This window comes from Salmo trutta, chromosome 16 (assembly GCF_901001165.1).
Source record: "Salmo trutta chromosome 16, fSalTru1.1, whole genome shotgun sequence".
In the NCBI taxonomy this organism is placed as follows: Eukaryota; Metazoa; Chordata; class Actinopteri; order Salmoniformes; family Salmonidae; genus Salmo; species Salmo trutta.
This window is the reverse complement of record NC_042972.1, coordinates 43,602,019-43,625,748: the sequence shown is the minus strand read 5'-3', so window position 1 is coordinate 43,625,748 and position 23,730 is coordinate 43,602,019. Positions and strand designations below refer to the sequence as shown.

The following is a 23,730-nucleotide window of genomic DNA, read 5'->3' as shown; positions in this document are numbered from 1 at the left end:
TTGATTAATAAAATATTTAAAAAAGTCATCTGCCCCAAATATGTTTCAGGAGAATGAAGGGATGATGGCGCACTCTTTGTGGCAATTGCTGGAGGGAACCTAATTTGATTGGTCCTTAACTTACGGCTCAAACATTTCATGATAAATGGAGTTAGCCCTGAGTTAGGCTGCTCCGGGGCAGGTTTGACAACCCTACTTTTACATGACTTTGTCCACGTGTTTAAGATGCTAATCTTGTAGTAACAACATTGTAGTGTAGTAATGCTGTGACATTGCAATATTTTGTAACACTCCAAACAATGGGATACAGAACCAATAAGTAGGGAAGTCATTCATTTATTTATAAAAACATAAGACAAATATTTCAGCATTTACAATTTGAGAGCAACTTCATAGTAAGGTCAACCTGAACATGAAAAAAAAAAAAACTAGCTTATTTCCTAATTAAACTTTCATAACTTACCGAAAATATTTACCATATTTTCGCTACACCCGCAATAACATCTGCTAAATATGTGACCAATAAAATTATATTTGAATGTGTGTATTTAAGTAAAGACTACAATTGGCCTTTATGTTTGCCAAATTTAATGTTACTACAAAAGTAGGATACAAAGTCTCAAAATAAGTATTTTCAGTCAACCATATTTCATAGCTTTTGGCAATGGCTCACAGAACTTGTGGTACTCACATCTGTCCCTCTGTTTCTGACCAAGTCGGAAGGTTAATGAAAAATAAATTGTCCTTTGAATGCTACAGTCTAGTGAAGATAGAATGCTGATTTGGACAGGCAGTGTCACATCTGTAATGTTTTTGAGGAAAGGTTGTTATTGTGGACATGTTTTGAGTATGATTGTATGCAAACTTTTTGTGCAAAGCTAACTTCATCAAGGGCTTATGTGATGTATAATTGGTTTCCTTTCTCTCTGTCAGTACTCGTTCTAAGGGTAACGAATGTGACCGTTACGGACGCGTCATAACATGATCAATGACTCACTAGTCAGCATCGCTGCATAACGCAATCATGATAACACTTTAATTAATACCTGATAAGTCAATTCTGCGAGACATTTTGTTTCTCATTTTGTGTGCAAATGTCACATCCATAACACTGGAATTGCCCTTGAAATTCTCAATCATAAACAGTCATCATACAGTATGAACAAACCCTACTATGAACAACCTGCTCAAAATGAGATGGGCCTATTTCCGTGCTGAAAATGGAAAAACAGGTATCAAACCATTCAATAACAGCAAGGTTTGGTTTCTTCATTGCCATTTGTCCATTGATGCGTCTGTCCCGTCTCTCTTCTAGACTCTAGCGCAGTGATGATAGCCAACACTCCACACTGGACGGCTCTACTTGCCAAAGATGCTGGCTCCTGGGGCTTTAGGCTTCTCCAGTACCGTCTCTCCTCCAGACTTCACCCCACTGAACACTGAGGGAGCCACCTTTCCCATACGCTCTGTGGATGGACAGAGACAAGGCTGTGAGCAAAGATAGTGTGGCGTGCCAAGCACTACCACAGAAACATGACGCAATACACACACACACACACTGACAAATCTATATAGTGAAATGTGTCTAGAATCTTTAGAAGTGCTGAAGTTGTATGTTATCCTCCTTATCTCTCCACCAACTATATATACTCTTGGTCTTACAGACTGACTATACAAGATTCAGTCTCTATAGAAGGAGTGGAAACTTTGTCACTATCTCAATCCGAGCTGGGCTCGGGCCAAATACATGCCAGAGTTCAGAGATAACATTCTAAAAAGTATAACCGAGCTCACGTGTCACTTGACTAACTTTACTCCCTCTGATATGTTCCCTACACTAGTGTCTACAACTGATCAATATCAAAAAGGGTGTATGCAGTCAGTTGCCTTTCATATGAAAGTGATTAATTACTTATATTTGACACACACACAAGTAGAAAAAAATGTTAGGCAAGCGACAGTACTATAGATAGTGCCAGTGGGTAATGTTCCGATGACACACTGTGGAGTGGTAAATGTCCTACTCACCACACTCTACCATGACCTCATAAGTCTTACTCTTGGGCTCGCCCTTTAGCCCCAGTTTGCTGCGGGCTCCTTTCAAGTCCTCCTCCTTCATCACAGGACGCTTCTTCTTCTTCACCTCAACGGGCTATGGAGGGCAGGAGAGAGAATGGAGGTTAGAAGACAGGGCAAAATCTCACACCTTTCCCTGATCCTACAACACTCCCTCTGATTTGTCTCAATCTTTCTATTCTAAAGTAAACATTGTGGAATCCTTAACATAGGAAATAATATGGAAATGTAGCCATCATCAAAAACAGTGACAAATAGTTGATACAGTAGGTCAGTACAGTAGGATACAGGGAAGTTGGCTTACCTGAGACATGGTGTGCGGGTTGTGTCTTAATCTCAGAGTTCTGGTCAGTGGAGCTGTGTGCTCGCGTTGGTGTGTCTGGACTGCTCCTCTCTGTCCAGTCCATTATATTTATACCCCCAGATCCTCAGGGGGCTATTCTCTCTTATTGACCCTGGGAGTGAGTCAGTGGACCCCCACCCTCTTTCTATCCCTCTCTCGCTCTATGACCATTATCAGGGTGTATTATTAGGCCTGACGTGAGTGATTGTGCAGCTGGAACGGGTCTTCCTTCGTTTACAATGTGGTTACAGCGAACAGCTGAGGGAACGAGACAACAACAGCCCTTTCCCCACAACATTCTGCTAGGAGTGATTCCAAGGAACAGAAATAACTCTGGGAAGCCACGCTAGTCCCTAGTGGTCAGGATTCAGCACTCTCTCCACTGTGGCCTGGGTTTGATTCCCAGTCAGGGAATGTCCTTTTGGGCCTCATTGAATGCACTTCAGCTCAACTGGCAGAAAACATTAGATACATTCAACATGACGTAAAGTAACTACTAACCCCATAACAGGCCTACACCCAGCTGCACAATAAAAAAAAACATGGTTTTATTGTCACATACACCAGACTGGTGCAGTACAATGTGTTTTACAGGGTCAGTCATAGTAGGGCACCCCTGGAGCAAATTAGAGTTAAGTGCCTTGCTCAATGGCACGTCTGCATATTTTTCACTCATTGTCAGCTCAACTATTCAAACCAGCGACCTTTCGGTTACTCTCTAACAGCTAGGTTACAGGCAGAGTTATTTTTCCATCACATTAAACCTGAGGTCAAAAGTACTTTTCTGAATGGATTACCTAAAGGTGTAGAGATTTTGCAGACAACACTTGGTCATAAAATTTAGACTCGACTCCGAGAGGGGGCAAGACCATACATTTTACAGGGAGACTAGTGAGTCAACCTTTCTGTTAGGGAGAGAAGCCAACGCTTGCCTGTCAGCATGTGTCTGTGTACAGTCAATAAATGGCAAGCAAGTCAGGACAGGAGGCAAAAAGTGTTTGAGAGCCAGGCTTGTGTGTCAATAATAGTTTGAGTCATTTTGAATGCTTGAAAAGTCTGTGTAGTGAGGGGTCTATTTGTGGGTACTGAGACATTACTCTCGGAGTCAGTCTACTCTATGGGAAGAAATAGATCCTCACTCAGTGCTGTACGTCTCACTGCACCTGTTACTGTTTACTGAGGGCCCACTCTGTCACTGTGAAAATGTGTACCCTGTTGGCAGTCTAGAGTATTACGAAGACCTATGATCTCAGAGACTCCTTCCCGTATCTTATAACTCTCATTGTCCACCCCCTCCATTCCAAGAGATGTATTACTACAAATCATTCTATGCTCTGGCAGCTCCCTGATGGTCTAGTGGTTAGGATTCGGCGCTCTCACCGCCGCGGCCCGGGTTCGATTCCCGGTCAGGGAACACACGTTTTTAAACCCTGCTACAACCCTACTAAATTGGCAAAACAGAAAGCGCTCTCTGTTCAAAGACAAAATCTGTTATTTCAGTGTTTTACAAACTTTATTGTAAAATCATTTTTAATGGTAATATAAGTCCATCATTTGCCAGTCATTTTAGTTTTTATCAATAAAATCCCTCTCTTGAACTAAGGACAACATGCACCACCATTTACCTAACCCCAGTCAGTTATTCCTTTGCATCAGCCAGCAACATCCTACTCAAACCGTTCATCATCATCACATTTACTGCATCCCCACTCCTTACTTACACTCCTTACTTGACAAAGTCAAGACCAGAAAAATGCAAGTCTGATTCAAGACCATGAATGTTGTCAAATCACCATCATAAGAATTCAAAATGTCCAGTATTTCTGTGTTCATATTTCAGAACAACATATGGATACTTTAGATATTCAGAATAGTGAATAAATGCTGCTGAGGAAAATAAATTATACTATTTTAAATGATGTTCTGATTTAAATCAGCAGTTTTTGACGGATGGAAAGGGCTAACAGTTTGCAGCAGCCTCAGCAGGTGTTATCATAGAGGATGTTGTTGCTAATTTGTTAGCTTCTCCCTTTTCAACAATAACTTTGAAAAATAAGTTTCAAATGATCATCATCTGGAACGGTTTTCTATTGCAGCGTGCTTGTTGTTAACCATCAATCAATCAAATGTATTTATAAAGCCCTTTTTACATCAGTCGATGTCACAAAGTGCTGTACAGAAACCCAGCCTAAAACCCCAAACAGCAAGTAATGCAGGTGTAGAAGCACGGAAATAACTTATTTGTGTGGAACATTGTTGCATTTAAAGTGGAACTGACCGTATTTTCTCAACATGAAATCTTAAAATCTGTTCATATACACCCCCAGGAAGAATATGACACTTCAAAAAAAAAAAAAATCTGACAAGTGACAAATTAGATATGGTCATTTTCATGGTTTCCTAAATTCTTAGAATGTTTTGGAATGATGTATTCTAAGGCATTTGGGAAAATTCTATAGCAATACTGAGTGGGAAAGCGGCCGAGCGTTTGGACAATTAATACACCGCAGTACAAACGAATAAAAACATTGGTCCTGTCCAGGACCGGAGTCAACACAGACCGGTGCGTTATAGCTAATCAGAGCTACAATAGACCTTCATACAAACAAGCCATTTGAAACACGGGCCTGCCATCATTCCCTTTGAACTGGACTGTGTGTTTACAGGCAGTTGCAACAGCGCGACTGTAAAATCATTATAACGCATTCGCCAAAAAACTAAAGAAATACACCTGACTGGATTTCAGCAAAAATGTAAACACCACGGGAGTCCTCTTACATTTGGGAACTTTACAGTCCTATTGATCAAACAACCATGAAAAAAAGTTAGGCTCTGCCTCAGTTATGCACACCAGCAACTAATGCTAGCCAGAGCAAGATTAGCTAAAATCTAACAAATGAACATTAGATAAATCCTCGAACTTTTTCAGCTAGTCAGCTGTCAAAATTGCACTGATAAACGATGGGGAATTGTAGCCTCCGCGCCCTCCTGCAGCTTGCACGCCAATGCATGCTTGTCCAAACCAAGCACCCAAGCTAACTGGCTAAAGTTGGCTTGCTAGCTAGCTACTTCTAGACAAATGAGAGAACACCTCAATGACCATTTTACTCCCCGTAGCAGACCTGGTTACATGTTATCTGTAGCGTTCTTGACTAACTTACTTTTTTTGCCTACTTTTTTTTACTGACAAGGACATATTCAGCAGGTGTTGCGCGTTTGTAAGCGCTCTGGCACATTCAGACAAGAGTGCTCTTAAATCGGAGGAGATAGCCAGAAGGAAGTTGAACGCAAGATATGCTTACTGTATAACAGTCATTCAAGTTCTTGCTAGCTAACCAAATGACACCTGCATCTCTAGCTGTGTATAGCCACCAACAAAAATGTTGAGGATAAAAAGTCAGTCACTCACTCCTCCAATGGCATGACATCCTTCTTGCTAGCTAATGTTAGGCTGTGTTTTTAGCTTGCTACATAAATAGATACGCTAGCCTATTAGCCACGTTATGACTAACTTGATCATTGCCCTTGCTAGTTTAATTGTATTGACATTCACAGCTTTTAGTTACATTCGTCTGTTTTTGTCCAGAATATTAAGTCATTGAAACTGAAACAGTGCATCCTGAATGGAGGCAGCAATCAATGTACCAGGCCAGCTGTGATTTACAACCTGATAGTAATATTTTTTGGACTACCAACAAATGTATTGGTGAATTATAGTAATCATGCATTGAACTGCATCCATCTATTCCGTCAACAATGCCTTAGTGTACGTCATGGAATATTGAGTCAAATAAAAATAGGTTCTAAAACCTCATATAAAGTTGGTTTTGTAGCATGAACTGGGAATTAGATATTTTTGAATGATATGATTGTCCGTTTTCTATCTGCAAAGTAGTTAAAATGCTGTCAGTTCCACTTTAAACTTTAGGTCACTGGTTACTGTGTGCTAAACGTGAAATGTTCTTTACAATGGGAAGTAACAGCTGTACATTTCGATTGGGAAATGCTTAATGGTTGTGTTTTTGTATTCTTATTATTGGGACCTACAGGCTTATTATGTCCGAGTTTATGGACTGCTTCTCCTTTAACATACTGTGTGTGACTGCTGTCTTTCCATCGGCCCTATGCAGTGGTGTAGTGATGCCTGGAGAAGTGGGTATAGTCTAATTTAGCCAAAAGTTGCCAAACGGCCCGCCCAGCGAAGGAAAAGCACCCACTGTGTGAAATGTTTTCCTGTGTTTTTATGAATTTTTTAAACAGGTTTTCCTATAGATTTCTGATTTTCAACCTCAACCCCCCCCCCCAAAATAGTGATGGTCTAAGTCTACATCAATCTGATTGGGTGGGCCTGTCAGGGCCTGGCTCCCCAGTGGGTGGGCCTCTGTCCATTCAGGCCCATCCATGTCTACACATCTGATGCAAACAGCTCATGATGACAATTGCGCATCAAATAGTTTACTTACCAACACTTCGGACTAAAACTTTCTCAACACCTGGTTTGCATATCTATTGATGCCTTAGTTAGCATTTACTGGTAGATAAAAGTTGAAACGTCTTTCCTACCCTACTGGCTACCGATGTCATTCTTCTGTGAGCTGCTCCATGCCAAAACCAGTTGAGAGCTGCACACTCTTGCTGCCTGCAGATGATATTCCACTGAAACTAGGTTGTGTGTGCGGCGCGCATGTGAATATATTCCACATGCTTTGCAATTGTGTAGGCTACTTAGTGCATCATTTATCTATTGTACTACATAATTGATAAGTTGTATACCTCCACTACACTACTTTGATATGCATCAGTAGGGATTACGTAGTGAGTATAGCAATGCCCACTGAAAAAAAAGTGGGATATGGCTTATACCTGCGTATACCCTCCACTACACCACCGGCCCTTTGTGTTTTACAAAAAGCGCACTCCTACATGAGTGAGCTGGTATTACGCTTGCTGTCCTTTCAGAATCACAAACATGTCACACACTGAAGGCCTATAGGTTCACCACTCCTCAAACATGTCTATAATAGATAAAGGCTGTTAAGATATTAATGTTAAGAAAAAGAATGTATAGAGCGCATTTGGAAAGTATTCAGACCCCTTGACTATTTCCATATTAAGCAAAAACAGATTGAGACATTTTGCAAATGTACTTTAAAAAAATGAAATATCATTTACATAAGTATTCAGACCCTTTACTCAGTACTTTGTTGAAGCACCTTTGGCAGCGATTATAGCCTCGAGTCTTCTTGGGTATGGTGCCAGGTTTCCTCCAGATGTGACGCTTGGCATTCAGGCCAAAGAGTTCAATCTTGGTTTCAGATCAGAGAATCTTGTTTCTCATGTCAGAGTCATTTAGGTGCATTTTAGCAAACTCCAGGCTGGCTGTCATGTGCCTTTTACTGAGGAATGGCTTCCGTCTGGCCACTACCAAGAAGGCCTGATTGGTGGAGTGCTGCAGAGATGGTTGTCCTTCTGGAAGGTTCTCCCATCTCCAGAGGGACTCTGGATGGCGGCCAGCTCAAGGAAGAGTCTTGGTGGTTCCAAACTTCTTCCATTTAAGAATGATGGAGGTGACCGTGTTCTTGGGGACCTTCAATGTGGCAGACATTTTTTGGTACCCTTCCCCAGATCTGTGCCTCGACACGATCCTGTCTCGGAACTCTACGGACAATTCCTTGAACCTCATGGCTTGGTTTTGCTCTCACATGCACTATCAACTGTGGAACCTTATATAGACAGGTGTGCCTTTCTAAATCATGTCCAATCAATTGAATTTACCACATGTGGACTCGAATCAAGTCATAGAAACATCTCAAGGATGATCAATGGAAACAGGATGCACCTGAGCTCAATTTCAAATCTCATAGCTAAGGGTCTGAATACTTATGTAAATAAGGTATTTCAGTTTTTAATTGTGAATAAATTTGCAATTTTTGGAAATTTATTCAGAATAAAAACTGAAATACCTTATATATAAATATATTTTAGAATAAGGCTGTAACGTAACAAAGGGGTCTGAATACACTGTATATTTGGCCTGGCGAAGTGGTTTTATGTACTGACTGAATTGAAGTTGATAATTATGTTTTTTTTTTACTCTGCTGGTATCGGGAAGAAATTATGAGTCGTCACTGTTCTAGACCGAGTCAAGACAGAGTACAAATGTATCCGACAGCAAAACAAGACTGAGACACTCAACATGTGGTCTCGGGACCAGTCTCGAGTACTACAACACAAACATACCCGCACTGCTCTCTCCACTGTACTGTAGGTTGTACACCGGTCCAAAAGTCACTCCCAGTCTAGAGGTCTGTGCTTCTGTCAAGTTCAACATCTGAGCCAAACCAACTGAATGCTACTGCAAGTCTGAAGATCTGAGGCACAAGATGAACACCCAGAAACACAGTAAATTCACACAGGCACATTGTCGAAAACAAAGAATGAACAAAACAAATACAAAAATACAAAACAAACAAAGAACATCCTTAGACCAGTGATGTGGGCAAGAGCAGAGAGTTTGAACGTTGGCTGTGAGGACACCCTCAGGTCCCATATCTACTCCGTCTCTGAATTAAGAACACATGGTGTAAGTTCAGTGTCATGGTTTTAGCCAAAATAACTTAGTGTAAAAAAAATACAATTAAAATAAACAGGACACACCAAAGACAAGGAATAAATAGGTAACAGAAGAGATCCTAGTTAAGTCATACACACAGGGAGAGAAGGGCCCGATCCAGGCCTGCAGACCTTAAGCCTGGCTGTACCGTCACTGGGACAAGGGTCTCAGTCCCTTAGGTTAAGGTTGGGTGGTGCATGGTTGAGAGACACACAGCCAAGCTGCACTGTCCTGACCCGTCTTCCCTCTGCAGTCATTATATAGGCTTAGAGGAGTTAGAAACATGAGTGTTGTGGTTATTATAAAACATTGCATGTTTACAGAGCAAAGCCTCCATAGGAGCATCATCCTAAACTTCCCACATTCCCGCACATGCATGAATGGGAAGTGCACACAGACAGACACACACACCTCCACCAACTCTTATAACAGGCCATTGCAGTCAGCCTAGCTGAGGAAGAGACATACATTTTATATACGGAATCTAAATGAGGAATACAATCACTTTTTGATTCGGAAGATAAGTATCAAATGTATTAAAACGTTAAAATGACAGAGGTTTGCTTGAAGGCAGGAGAAAAGACAGAGTGCAATCCCAGGTGCCTGTTCTCTCCCTAAACATCCAACAGGGGTCACCTGTTAAACCACAGAAAAAGTAACAACCATTCACAGCTTAACCTGATGCAGTTAATATTATCCTGGGCCTCTTAAGAGTCCGTGTGGAACCACAGTGAAGGGGTGCTAGCAATTATACTGCGTCACCCACTCAACCAGACCCAAACGTTCCTATAATACACCAGTGTTAAAGGTTTTCCACCATCATAACAATTAATTTCTTCAATGAGTGCCACCACCATAAGTGATAGATCTATGGTGAAATCTCAGATAGACGTGGTTAGCTGCAGCAAAATACTTCCCCAAGTGTTTCTATTCCCAGTTTAGAGGCTGCTGGAGTCCCATGTGAATGTGTAGTAAAGGCAGTCCAATAGTCTCCATGATCTGCAGTCCTCCATGATCCCACCTCCCTACAGAGGCACCCTACTCACAAAGAGACCAATGCTAGCCTGCTGTTAGAGGAATCTAGACGACATGTTCCCAGGAGGCTCCAGTCAGGGCAGCGGGGCCTGGAGAGGGAGAGAGTGGGGACGTGAAGTGAGGCGAGTGGACACAGGAGTGGGTTAGACCAGGTCAGCCTGGGTAGGCCCAGGTTAAACAGGGATCCCCATACGGTGCTTCTTTTTCTTGACCGTCTTGAGGCCGGTGAGCCGGCGCACATCCTCCTCCTCCGAGTCGTCCATCTCATCGTCAGCCGAGAACAGGATCTGTGAGAGATTGGAAATGAGACCAAAGGAAGTCACACTGCCTGGATGGATGATATTCAAAGAACACCGAGATATGGGTCAAATGAGTTGAATCCCAGAGTTTAAATGCTCACAGCCGCCAGCAAATCTCCCATGTCAGAAGAAATGCATCATTCTTCATTCAGCCTCAGAGGGTTGGAAAGATGGGGGTAGGGGCTGATTGCTTAGGGTAAAAAAAAGCGCTCACCCTGGTGGCAGTCTGGTATATTACATCCCTTTGGGAGAGGCGCCTCCCTTTTGTCACGCATTCCATCTGACAAATTCAGGCTCCACACAGAGCTCCCTGGTGGTCTAGTGGTTAGGATTCGGCGCTCTCACCGCCGCGGCCCGGGTTCGATTCCCGGTCAGGGAACACACGTTTTATTCTTTCCAAGAATGCCCGACAACCGTAGCCCAGTCACCACGATTATTTTTTATTTACACTTGAGTATCTCTCCTTTTACCCGTTCATTCAGATCTTAAAATACACATGCATTCAGACCTCTTGACTTTTTCCACTTTGTTACATTACAGCCTTATTCTAAAATGTATTAAAATAGTTTTTTTCCCCTCGTCAAACTACACACAATACCCCAAAATGAAAGTGAAAACAGGTTTAGAAATTGTTGCAAATGTCTTAAAAATAAAACCCGAAGGACCTTATTTACATAAGAATCCAGACCCTTTGCTATGAGACTCGAAATTGAGCTCGGGTGCATCCTGTTTCCATTGATCATCCTTGAGATGTTTCTACAACTTGGAGTCCACCTGTGGTAAATTCAATAGATCGAACATGATTTGGAAAGGCACACACACCTGTCTATATAAGGGCATTGTGTGTAGATTGATGAGGGAAACATCTATGTAATCCATTGTAGAATAAGGCTGTAACGTAACAAAATATGGAAAAAGTCAAGGGGTCTGAATACATTCTGTATGCATGTGTATTTCAAGATCTGAATGAACAGGTAAAAGGAGAAGTACTCAAGAGTGTAAATAAAAAAATTGTTGTGCTGACTGGGCTACCGTTGACTGGGCTACCGTTGACTGGGCTACCGCATTCTTGGAGAGGAAAAAAAAAAAAAAAAAGGTTGTTCCCTGACCGGGAATCGAACCCGGGCCGCGGCGGTGAGAGCGCCGAATCCTAACCACTAGACCACCAGGGAGGTGTGAAAGTGGAAGGAACAAATGTCACTGGAAAATTTGATACAGGGGAGAAGTCAGAGTATCTGGGTGTAGTATAGAGGGTTGCTTACAGCGTAAACCAATATGTCAGCATCTGTAACTTCAACAACTAGGTCCAACTCATCACTATAAAACAAGCCTGCTATTTGCCACCTTCTTTAAGATCACTGCCCTTAATCTCTCATTATAGACAGACTGTTCATTTTGTTTTAGCTTGAGGCAGATTACTAAATCTATATATGCTCTGTGTACACCTGTACAGGAAGGTTCATTTAATTGTGGGTTTGGGCCCCACTGGTGGATTGCAGATGGTTCTTCTGATTGGAGGAAGTGCGCAACATGGTGGCAGGCTGCTACACTACATCCAGATGTCTATGAGAAACTACTCCCATCACACATGCCACGGCCGGTCATGTGTAGTGCCACAAAGTCTGTGTGACGGTAATTCCATAGGACATGCATTCCTAATATTAGATACAGCTCCCTGGTGGTCTAGAAGTAAGGATTCGACGCCCTCACCGCTATTACATACACATTAATACACACACACACACACATATATATACATACACACACATATATATACACACACACACACACACACACACACACACACACATATATATATATATACACACACACACACACATATATGTATATATATATATATATATATGAATGTAATGTGTGTGGTATGTGTGTACACATACATACATACATATATACATACACATACATACATATACACATATACATACATGTATATATACATACACACATATACACATATACATATACATACATGTATATATACACATATATATATATACATACACAAACACACATATATATATGTATATATATACACACATATATATACACATATATATATATATATGTATATGTGTGCGTGTGTGTGTGTACACACATACCACACACACACACACACACACACACATACATACACACATACATATATACACATACATATACATATATACATACACACACACACACATATATATACATATATATATACACATATATACACACACACATATATACACACACACACACACACACACACACACATCAGATGCTATTATCCAGAGCGACTTTAGTCACTCAATGTCAATAGTGCTAATAGAGCTGGGTGATATGAACAAAAAGTAATATCAATTGACCCATTTTTCTTGATAACAATAAATACAACTAATATACACATAAATAGATACATAGTACCAGTCAAAAGTTTGGACACCTACTCATTCAAGGGTTATTTATTTATTTTTACTATTTTCTACATTGTAGAATAATAGAAGACATCAGAACTATGAAATAACACATATGGAATCATGTAGTAACCAAGAAGTGTTAACATATATATAGCCAACCTTTGCATTCTCTCATCCAGCTCATGAGGTAGTCATCCAGAATACATTTAAAATGAACAGGTGTCCCTTGTTAAAATTTGTGGAATTCCTTTCCTTCTTTTGAGCCAATCAGTTGTGTTGTGACAAGGTAGGGTTGGTATACAGAAGATAGCCCTATTTGGTAAAAGACCAAGTCCATATTATGGCAAGAACAACTCCAATAAGAAAAGAGAAACGACAGTCCATCATTACTTTAAGACATGAAGGTCAGTCAATGCAGATAATTTCACTAACTTTTAAAGTTTATTCAAGTGAAGTCGCAAAAACCATGATGAAACTGGCTCTCATGAGGACCCCCACAGGAAAGCAAGACCCAGAGTTACCTCTGCTGCAGAGGATAAGTCCATTAGAGTTAACTGCACCTCAGATTGCAGCCCAAATAAATGCTTCACAGAGTTCAAGTGACAACCACATCGCAACATCAACTGTTCAGAGAAGACTGCGTGAATCAGGCCTTCATGGTCTAATTGCTGCAAAGAAACCACTACTAAAGGACACAAATAAGAAGAGAATTACTTAGGCCAAGAAATACGAGCAATGGACATTAGACAGGTAGAAATCTGTCCTTTGGTCTGATGAGTCCATATGAGACTTTTTGCTTCCAACCGCCGTGTCTTTGTGAGATGCAGAGTAAGTGAACGGATGATCTTTGCATGTGTGGTTCCCACTGTGAAGCATGGAGGAGGAGGTGTGATGGTGCTATGCTGATTACACTGATTTATTTAGAATTCAAGGCACACTTAACAAGCATGGCTTCCACAGCATTAAGCAGCGATACACCATCACATCTGGTATGCGCTTAGTGGGACTATCATTTTTTCCCCCAACAGGACAATGACCCAGAACACACCTCCAAGCTGTGTGAGGGCTATTTGACCAAGAAGGAGAGTGATGGAGTGCAGCATTAGATGACCTGGCCTCCACAATCATCTGACCTCAACCCAATTTAGATGGTTAGGGATGAGTTGGACCACATAGTGAAGGAAAAGCAGTGCTCAGCACATGTGGGAACTCCAAGACTGTTGGAAAAGCATTCCAGGTGAAGCTGGTTGAGAGAATGCCAAGAGTGTGCAAAGCTGTCATCAAGGCAAAGAGTGACTACTTTGAAGAATCTCAAATATATTTAGATTTCTTTAACACTTTTTTGGTTACTACATTATTCCATCTGTGTTATTTCATAGTTTTCATGTCTTCACTATTATTCTAATGTAGAAAATAGTCAAAATAAAGAAAAACCCTTGAATGAGTAGGTGTGTCCAAACTTGACTAGTACTGTATAATTTTTTATATCTTAAGTGGTCCTAAAATTCTAAATCAAATAGTAATACCACGGATCATTTAGCTATCTAAAAACAATTCCATGTGTTAGCTGACTGAATAGTTAACCACATAGATACCTGGACTATGAGCTGCTGCTGCAGTTTACTATCAGTCACTTTATTCCTATTTATATGTACATATATCCCTCCATTACCTCAGCAGTGGTACCCCTTGTATAAATTAGTTAATTATTGTGTTTATTTAAATAGGCAAGTCAGTTAAGAACATATTCTTATTTACAATGACGGCCTACCAAAAAGGCACAGAGAGAGACAACTGCATAAAGAGAGACCTAAAGACAACTACATAAAGAGAGAACTAAAGACAACTACATGTATTATTACGTGTTTGACTATTTTATTATTTCTAAATGTTGTTTCTCTCTGTATTGTTGGGAAAGGCCTGTAAGTAAGAATTCAATGTTAGTCCACACCTTTTGCAACTTTGAAATTGGCTACTAGTGGGAACTTACACATAACTGTCAATAACATCTGATTGGCTTGGGGGGAAAAAAACAACAACAAAAAAACTTATGGATATAACAACCAGATGAATTGGTTAAAACAGCAAAATTAGTTTAAGAAAAATATCTATATCCAAAGATAAGTGGGCTTAATAGGTCCACTTACCCTAACAGTAAGTGTTTCATTTGTTTTTCTTTTCCCCGTAATTACATTTTAAATTGTTCCTCAACAGTCGTATGCTTGTGCTTATCAGGATGTATCTCTCCCTTCACTCTGTGTGCAAATGGGGGAAAAGAGGGAGTGCGAGCAGGAAACGAAAAACAGGGACAGGGTAGATACTTTCATTGCAGGAAGCATGCAAATGCATATTAATGTTAAACAAATAATTGTTTTGGAACCAAAAAATATGCAGGAAAGTTGTGTAGCCTAATCACCTAATATTACAGACGTAAGCAAATCTGCCTCAATAAGAGGGAATGTCGGTGTTGTAATTTTAGGCTCCCTTGCCTAGTTAAATAACAATACTCTAAGTGCTATGGATGAGTCATGAGTTACCCTCGTTACTGAAGAAACCAATCGCCTAGGTTTCACAATAAACTCAACCTTTGATGCCAAAGCAACAACTCTGGACTCTAAAAAAAACACTACTTATAACAGATGGACAGATTTTATTTTATTTTTTACAGTTTCTGATTCATAAGAATTCCCCCTGCTCGAGGCAGACTGTTAAATGACTTAATGTAATGTTTGTGAGTGTGGTGGTTGTCTCTGGTCTGTGGAGGAGATTACAGGCCTGTAAAGTGACTGACCATGGGCACCAGGTGGAATGATTTACAGCCCAGAGAGAGGCTCCTGCTGGTGCTGGGCAGGGTTTGTCTACACAGCCAGTGGAGTTCAGGGAGGATGTAGCTTAGCACAGTGGCTACGTCAGCCTGAGGCAATGGAGGAGAGCAAGAGGCCACACAGGGTTTGCAAGGAGAGGGATTTTGGGGGTGAGGAGAGGTGGATGAGGCTCAGAATCAAATCAAGGACTTTAGTCTATATTCCCCCTAAGGATTTTCCCGAGCTCTTTCCAAAGCCAGCTTGTGTGTGTAATGTATGTATGATTGTGTTTTCACCATTTTTTGTTCATGACTTTATAAATGTACCTGTGTTAGTGGTGGGGTCCAGGTCTTACCTCAGACTCCGAGTCGTCGTGGGAGAGTGCCCGTCTGTAGCGCACCTTACGGTTGCCCCGCACATCCTCCCCCACCTCCCGCTCCTCCAGCTTGGCTTTTGTCCTCCCCTTCTTCATCAGGAAGTTATCTACCACCCAAAACATCAGGGCCTGAGGACAACATATGGTACACAGCCCATTGAGCAAGTACAACACCAGACACACGTGACTGAGACAGTTTGATCACACACATCACAAGCCTAACTGGCTAAAATCTGTCGACAAACATAACATCAAATACACATAGTTGTAGCAAACAACAACCCATGAAGTAATATCATCACATATGATACTATGTTCTTCATAGAGCCCTGCCTCAGAGGCACTGCACACTTAACTTACATTAACGAAGAATGGGACGATGAGCATGACGATGGCCAGCTCCAACTGAGGATTGTTTATGGGGTTCAGGAGAGCCAGCTGTGATACACAGACACATGAATGAGCACAACAAACAAGACAGGAAATACAAACATTAACACAACTGAGTTAAAACGACAGTTTACAGTACTGTTAGAATTCATACACTTCCCACAGGGATAATATAACTGAACTGATGCAAATGGTCATAGGCCCTACCCATTATGCCCCCTTACTCACCTTCTTCCACTGGGGGATGAGTAGGACCAGGATGATGAGGACCTTCTCAAACATCATGATGAGGATGTAGAGAGCACACTGGCCCGCCCACGCAGTGCACTGCACCGGCTCCCCTACACACACACACACACACCTATGTGTCTTACTATACTTGTGAGGATTTTTTGGGAACATCAATTGAATCCCACTCCAAATCCTGTTTTCCCTAACCCTAAATCCAATTCTAACCAAAACCCCTAGGCCTAAAATAGTATTTTACGAGTGAGGTCCGGCAAAAATGTCCTCACTTCTCTGAATATTTGTTGAGTGGTTACATTTCTCCAGGCCCATCTCAGCCTTTTACCAAAACAGAAGCAGGGCGACTGCTTTGTAATTGTTTCAAATGCAGATTGTGCCTTTAAATCAAAGAACCAGGGAAAGTTTAATGTGGCATCCATAAACTCTGCCTGAGTTGAACAAGTTAACAGTGATCCACTGTTTGATCTGGATGACATTGCAGCACTGCAGTGCACGAGGTAGCCTCTGCCCTCTTCTGGACATCATGTGTACTACATGGTGAAAGGATCTCATCCACACCAACACACACACTCTCCTGATCCTCACCGTATTCTCCGAAGCGTAGAGCATCCCACTGCCTCCACTCTACAATGGCACTGACAGTCCTCACCCCGGCATAGATCAACAGCATGCCCAGAGACGCATCCAGGAGGAAGTTTATAAGGTAACTGAGGAAGAGAGGAGACATTATCCACTTCAAGGTTGAGGTATTTTTATTTAACCTTTATTTAACCAGGTAGGCCAGTTGTCATTTACAACTACGACCTGACCAGGATAAAGCAAAGCAGTACGACAAAAACAACAGCGTTACACGTGGGATAAACAGACATACAGTCAATAACAATAGAAACTCTGTATACAGTATGTGCAAATGAGGTAAGGCAATAACTAGGCCATAGTGGCGAAGTAATTACAATTTAGCAATTAACACTGGAGTGATAGATGTGCAGATGAGGATGTGCAAGTATAAATACTGGTGTGCAAAAGAGTAGAAAAAAAACTAAAATCAAATATGGGGATGAGGTAGGTAGTTGGTTGGATGGGCTATTGACATACTGTCATTTCCGGACTATTAAGCGCACCTGAATATAAGCCGACCCACTGAATTTTCAAAAAATTATTATTTTGAACATAAATAAGCCGCACATGTCTATAAGCCACCGGTGCGTACCGGTACATTGAAACAAATTAACTTTACACAGGCTTTAACGAAACATGGCTTGTAACAAAAAATAAAAAATTAGCAGTAAGCTTTAGTTGTCTTTTTGCACTGAGTCAATTCCTCACGCTGCTGTTTCCAACGTCTTATCGACTCATTAAGACCAAGCTCCCATGCAGCAGCTCTATTTCCTTTTCCAACAGCCAGATCAATCGCCTTCAACTTGAAAGCTGCATCATATGCATTTCTCCGTGTCTTTGCCATGATGAGGGTGACAAAATGACTACCGTAATCAGAATGATGGGAAGTATGAGAGCGCTCGATTTAATCTAAACAGTAAACAAAAAAGTTGTTTGACCTTAACCTGTTCGGCAATTTCATTGGTCTAATGAAAGCTTCATGCCGGCAAAAAAAACTGAGCACGTCACAGAATGCGTTTTTTTGGAAGAAAAAAAATTGAAAGCGGGAAAAATCCATATATTAGCCGCGTCATTGTTTAAGCCGCGATGTTCAAAGCGTGGGAAAAAAGTTGCGGCTTATAGTCCGGAATTTACGGTATGTCTGTGTAGAGCTGCAGCAGTCAGTAAGCTGGTCTGACAGCCGATGCTTGAAGTTAGTGAGGGAGATATAAGTCTCCAACTTCAGTGATTTTTGCAATTCGTTCCAGTCATTGGCAGCAGAGAACTGGAAGGAAAGGCGGCCAAAGGAGGTGTTGGCTTTGGGGATGACCAGTGAAATATACCTGCTGGAGCACGTGCTACGGGTGGGTGTTGCTATGGTGACCAGTGATCTGAGATAAGGCGGAGCTTTACCTAGAAAAGATTTATAGATGACCTGGAGCCAGTGGGTTTGGCAACGAATATGTAGCGAGGACCAGCCAACAAGAGCATACAGGTCACAGTGGTGGGTAGTATATGGGGCTTTGGTGACAAAATGGATGGCACTGTGATAGACTGCATCCAATTTGCTGAGTAGTGTTGGAGGCTATTTTGAACATGACATCGCCGAAGTCAAGGATCGGCAGGATAGTCAGTTTTACGAGGGTATGTTTGGCAGCATGAGTGAAGGAGGCTTTGTTGTGAAATAGGAAGCCGATTATAGATTTAACTTTGGATTGGAGATGCTTAATGTGAGTCTGGAAGGAGAGTTTACAGTCTAGCCAGACACCTAGGTATTTATAGTTGTCCACATATTCTAAGTCAGAACCGACCAGAGTAGTGATGCTAGGCGGGCGGGTAGCGATCGGTTGAAGAGCATGCATTTAGTTTTACTAGCATTTAAGAGCAGTTGGAGGCCACGGAAACAGTGTTGTATGGCATTGAAGCTTGTTTGGAGGTTTGTCAACACTGTGTCCAAAGGGCCAGATGTACACAGAATGGTGTTGTCTGCTTTGAGGTGGATCAAAGAATCACCCGCAGCAAGAGCGACATCATTGATATATACAGAGAAAAGAGTCTGCCCGAGAATTGAGACTGCCAGAGGTCCAGACAACAGGCCCTCCGATTTGACACACTGAACTCTGAGAAGTAGTTAGTGAACCAGGCGAGGCAGTCATTAGAGAAACCAAGGCTGTTGAGTCCGCCGATAAGAATACGGTGATTGAAAGAGTCGAAAGCCTTGGCCAGGTCGATGAAGACGGCTGCACAGTACTGTCTTTTATCAATGGTAGTTATGATATCGTTTAGGACCTTGAGCGTGGCTGAGGTGCACACATGACCAGCTCGGAAACCGGATTGCATAGCGGAGAAGGTACGGTGGGATTCGAGATGGTCGATGATCTGTTTGTTCACTTGGCTTTCAGACTTTAGAAAGGCAGGGCAGGATGGATATAGGTCTGTAGCAGTTTGGGTCTAGAGTGTCTCCCCTTTGAAGAGGGAGATGACTGCGGCCGCTTTCCAATCTTTGGGAATCTTAGACGATACGAAAGAGAGGTTGAACAGACTAGTAATAGGGGTTGCGAAAACGGCGGCAGATCATTTTAGGAAGAGATGGTCCAGATTGTCTAGCCCAGCTGATTTGTAGGGATCCAGATTCTGCAGCTCTTTCAGGACATCAGCTGTCTGGATTTGGGTGAAGGAGAAACGGGGGGGGGGGGGGGGGCTAGGGCCTGTAGCTGCGGGGGGTGCAGAGCTGTTGGCCAGGCTTGGGGTAGCCAGATGGAAAGTGTGGCCAGCCGTAGAGAAATGCTTATTGAAATTCTCGATTATCGTGGATTTATCAGTGGTGACAGTGTTTCCTAGCCTCAGTGCAGTGGGCAGCTGCTCTTATTCTCCATGGACTTTACAATGTCCCAAAGATTTTTGGAGTTAGTGCTGCAGGATGCAAATTTCTGTTTGAAAAAGCTAGCCTTCGCTTTCCTAATTGCCTGTGTATATTGGTTCCTGACTTCCCCGAAAGGTTGCATATCGCGGGGACTATTCAAAGCTAGTGCAGTACGCCACAGGATGTTTTTGTGCTGGTCAAGGGCAGTCAAGTCTGGAGTGAACCAAGGGCTATATCTGTTCTTAGTTCTACATTTTTTTGAAAGGGGCATGCTTATTTAAGATGGTGAGGAAGGCACTTTTGAAGAAGAGGTAGACAATGTTATAAAGAGACTATCCTACATACAGTCATACGCACAGAGAGACAAACACAATGACTGACAGACACGTAGAAATATACAGACACTCACAGTGAGCAGGGGTCCTCCTCTGTGAGGTCAGACAGGTAGACATTGGCAAAGTGAATAAACAGCATCCCAATGGCTTGTTTGGAGGTGTCCAGGAACCTGGAAGAGTTGGCCAGGACAGGAGGATCTTTTAAAAACTGAGTATTCAAGTTGTTTCAAAAGCTGAACATAACATTACAAACATGTACCAGTCTTGTCTTTATCTTAGATGCAATTCAGTATTCACATTGTAACTAGGTCATAAGCAATATTGAAGAGGATAAGCTTGAATACACTGGTTGGGAGTGGGTGTGAGATGGCTCCTGTCTTACCAGATCCTCCAGGGTCTTCTCTCATGCTTGGGCTCCCTGAAGCGCTTTACTGTGGACAGGAGACAGACAGAGTGTCACATATAGGACTGTTGCTCTCTTTCTCACACGGACACACACAATGGCGGTGGGATGATTCAGTACCTCTGTCTTTCTAATTATGTCAAGGAGCAGATTCAATCAGCCTATTCATGTAAATTAATGTAGGACTGCTCAAGTCTGAACTTAGAGGCTTTTTCATCATCAAGTTTAGTATGATGGTCAACATATCAGCATGACATGTAAGGGGCCTTTTTCTATGAGTATTGGCCAGTGTGAAGGGAAATGCAGTTCAGTGTTCCCTTTTAACTAGGCTACACCTGGCACCATAGCCTAACTAATAGACTTAAGACTGAACCAAACAATGTTCATTAGGCTACATTCTCTTAAGTCAGTTATTGAGATGCCATGTTTACACAAGGGCAGACTATAGAGGAAGGGTGAATGGTAAAAGAGGAAGTGGCACACCACTGTACTAAAATTGTAGTCAAGCTTATGTTACTGTGCCTCATCATTATCAGCCAAATCTCACTTGGCCTGTGAGCAGAGGAAATACTTGGGTTGTTTCTTATGAGCTAAAAGAAATGTGCTTTAGCGCTGTAATCAAGAGGACCGGCTAGTGCTATTGAGTATGTTACACCAGGCATTGTAATATTACATATCACACTGTCCTAACCACGTGACTGGTATATCAGACACCTGAATCTTTCAGCATTATCACCTGGGTTACCAAACATTGTTCCCTACAGACACAATAGCCTACATGAAAGAAACTGCCCGACCGCTACTCTGGGGTTTAGGCCCCTATGTGTACGAGAGGCACAAGCCACTGGGTTCTTTTAAAGTCTAGGCCTACACTTTAACTAATCCCTGTGTGAGCGTGTGTATTCTCTCAACGTGACGCAATGGCTGACAAATAAAGCTCTGGCTGTTCCCAACAATAGTAATCTTGTTTCCATGCCCCCCCCCCCCCCCCCCCCCCCCTTCTCCATTACACATGATTGATTGCTGGGTGAGAAGTGGTTCAATGCTTTATGACTCAACTGGTCACTAATCTACCGGACATACCCTAATCCTCAATTTGTGTTTCAGCCATGGTACCACTAGACAACAATCTCTTAGTGTGTGTTAAGTACTTTACTGTGTGCGTGCATGCGTGTGTGTAAAGTATGTGTCTATGTCACCTGTCAAAAGGGGAGCTCGTTTTCCTAGTGTGATGCCCAAACGAATGTTTACAGTGGCATTTTCATAGGCTTATGCTGTAACTTTAGGCTCCCTCATACTACTCTGTTATGTGTTGAGTGTGTAACTACGGACACACCCTGCATGTAAGCTGTGGGCTGGGCTGTGTGACTGATGCAGGCTCAGGCCCAGTCAATTCCTGCTAAGAAAGCTGCATCAGGCATCATTGCTGCTCTGAGAGCTGAACATTCCTCACCTCTTGCTGATGAGACTGAAGTTCCTCTTTACCAGGGCAACACTGACACTGAATCAAAGGGGAGGACAAACTACAAGGCCAAAAAGGCACACTAAGGGGATGAGCCAACATGTCTGTTGTGTCCAAAGTAACTATGTCCAATCCAGTCTTTTGAGACACAGTGAATGCTATGACTGCCAGTGATTCTTGCCAATTAAAAACAAGTAGCCTAAGCAGGTTATCCAATTTCAACAATAAGCCTATACTGAACAAACAAGTCAAATTTCCAGTCAGGGTGTGCGTCTGGCTGGCTGTACTCACACATCAGCGTACTGAAGGCCACCATCGCTAGCAGGCCTTGCAGGAAGATGCCGAAAGAGTCCATCAAGGCACCGTTCTCGCAGCCACGGGTGTCCGCATCTGGCGTGGGACTGGCGGACACGGACGTATTGGAAGAGGACATAGCGGCCAGAGCAGCTCCCGGGGCAGCCACGTCCCCGGCTAGAGAAAGAAGACTCACCCCGCTAACCGCCATAGTTGACCAGATAAAAAAAAAAGGGTTGTTGGGGCGATGGCATATAGGTAGATAGCCAAGCAATAACTTCAATGTCTCATCCACATAGAATGGGTGTCTTCGTCATCCAGCTAGCAATTGATTAGCTAGTTATGCAGACAATATCGGTAAAAAAAAGTGAACGATAACTAGCCACTAGTAATGGAATCTTCCCTTTTAACTGCGGATCCATATATTTTCATTTCCTATGTAGCCAGTGTCAGCAAACAAATGCCATTGTTGATCATATTAATCCCGAATAGCCACAAAAGGACGAGATACATACCATGCGTCAGCATCTTCTTTTATGACAAATGAAAACCAATCTTGGGTCCCTACCTAACGTTAACTAGTTAGCTTAGCTAGATACACAGGCAAGCATGGACAAGGATATACCACACTTACTTGCATGCAGCTACTCAATGTTTTACTAACGGAAACATTAGCAACATAGTTGCATTTAACATCAGTCGGGTAAAAGATGTCATCCCAAGGCATGTTCTTCATGTCATTTTAACAGTGCGCGAGAGGGTTAACGTTAGCTAGCAAATGAAGCTAGCTGATTTCGGCTATTTCTGTACCACTTAACGTTAGCTAGCTATGCTATCAAGCTCCTTGAGTAAATACAACCGTGTTGCGCTAATATCGCGTCAGGTACAAACCACCAGTTATCATTTTAGCTAGCCTAACGTTACCTGGGTGAAACAGGTAGTTGCTAACGCCGGTAATTTAGCTAGGCTAGCTAAATTAGCTACATTGTCTGGTTCAGTCCAAGTAACGTTACTTGCAATTGATCCCTCCTGCATGTATGAAATGCATGATATTGATCTTTTCACGACTCCAGACGTTATTATTTGAAAAAGCTGTTTATCATAAAACACCAAATCTATGAATAAAGACCAGAGTATCCAGTCCATTCGTTGCATAGCTAGCTAATTG

The 23,730-nt window shown here is 42.1% G+C and overlaps 2 protein-coding genes and 3 non-coding genes across 5 annotated transcripts; 2 read left to right on the top strand and 3 right to left on the bottom strand.

Moving 5' to 3' along the window:
- Positions 1 to 320: 320 nt before the first annotated feature.
- On the bottom strand, positions 321 to 2,532 carry mustn1b (musculoskeletal, embryonic nuclear protein 1b). Its single transcript, XM_029694468.1, has 3 exons — positions 2,381 to 2,532; positions 2,029 to 2,152; positions 321 to 1,466 (listed from the first exon to the last, which is right to left on the bottom strand). The coding sequence occupies exons 1-3, from the start codon at positions 2,387 to 2,389 to the stop codon at positions 1,360 to 1,362; spliced, it is 240 nt and encodes a 79-aa protein (XP_029550328.1). The 5' UTR covers positions 2,390 to 2,532; the 3' UTR covers positions 321 to 1,359.
- Positions 2,533 to 3,761: 1,229 nt separating this feature from the next.
- trnae-cuc (transfer RNA glutamic acid (anticodon CUC)) lies at positions 3,762 to 3,833 on the top strand. The gene has a single exon. It is a non-coding gene; the product is annotated as a tRNA-Glu (tRNA).
- Positions 3,834 to 8,512: 4,679 nt separating this feature from the next.
- Positions 8,513 to 23,525, bottom strand: LOC115150788 (store-operated calcium entry regulator STIMATE). The gene is made up of 8 exons (XM_029694467.1): positions 22,560 to 23,525; positions 20,786 to 20,834; positions 20,478 to 20,573; positions 17,194 to 17,315; positions 16,591 to 16,703; positions 16,333 to 16,410; positions 15,952 to 16,101; positions 8,513 to 10,354 (listed from the first exon to the last, which is right to left on the bottom strand). Exons 1-8 carry the CDS (start codon positions 22,771 to 22,773, stop codon positions 10,241 to 10,243), a joined length of 936 nt encoding a protein of 311 aa, XP_029550327.1. The 5' UTR covers positions 22,774 to 23,525; the 3' UTR covers positions 8,513 to 10,240.
- trnae-cuc (transfer RNA glutamic acid (anticodon CUC)) lies at positions 10,674 to 10,745 on the top strand. The gene has a single exon. It is a non-coding gene; the product is annotated as a tRNA-Glu (tRNA).
- Positions 11,467 to 11,538, bottom strand: trnae-cuc (transfer RNA glutamic acid (anticodon CUC)). Its single transcript has one exon. It is a non-coding gene; the product is annotated as a tRNA-Glu (tRNA).
- Positions 23,526 to 23,730: the final 205 nt, after the last annotated feature.

Coding starts and splice junctions, on each gene's coding strand:
- LOC115150788 (XM_029694467.1), bottom strand. CDS start 22,773: ATGGCGGTTAGCGGGGTGAGTCTTCTTTCTCTAGCCGGGGACGTGGCT. Junction 20,835..22,559: donor GGCCTTCAGTACGCTGATGT/GTGAGTACAGCC, acceptor TCCTGTCCACAG/TAAAGCGCTTCAGGGAGCCC. Junction 16,102..16,332: donor TCGTCCCATTCTTCGTTAAT/GTAAGTTAAGTG, acceptor TGTTGTCCTCAG/GCCCTGATGTTTTGGGTGGT.
- mustn1b (XM_029694468.1), bottom strand. Junction 1,467..2,028: donor TGAGGTCATGGTAGAGTGTG/GTGAGTAGGACA, acceptor GTCCATCCACAG/AGCGTATGGGAAAGGTGGCT.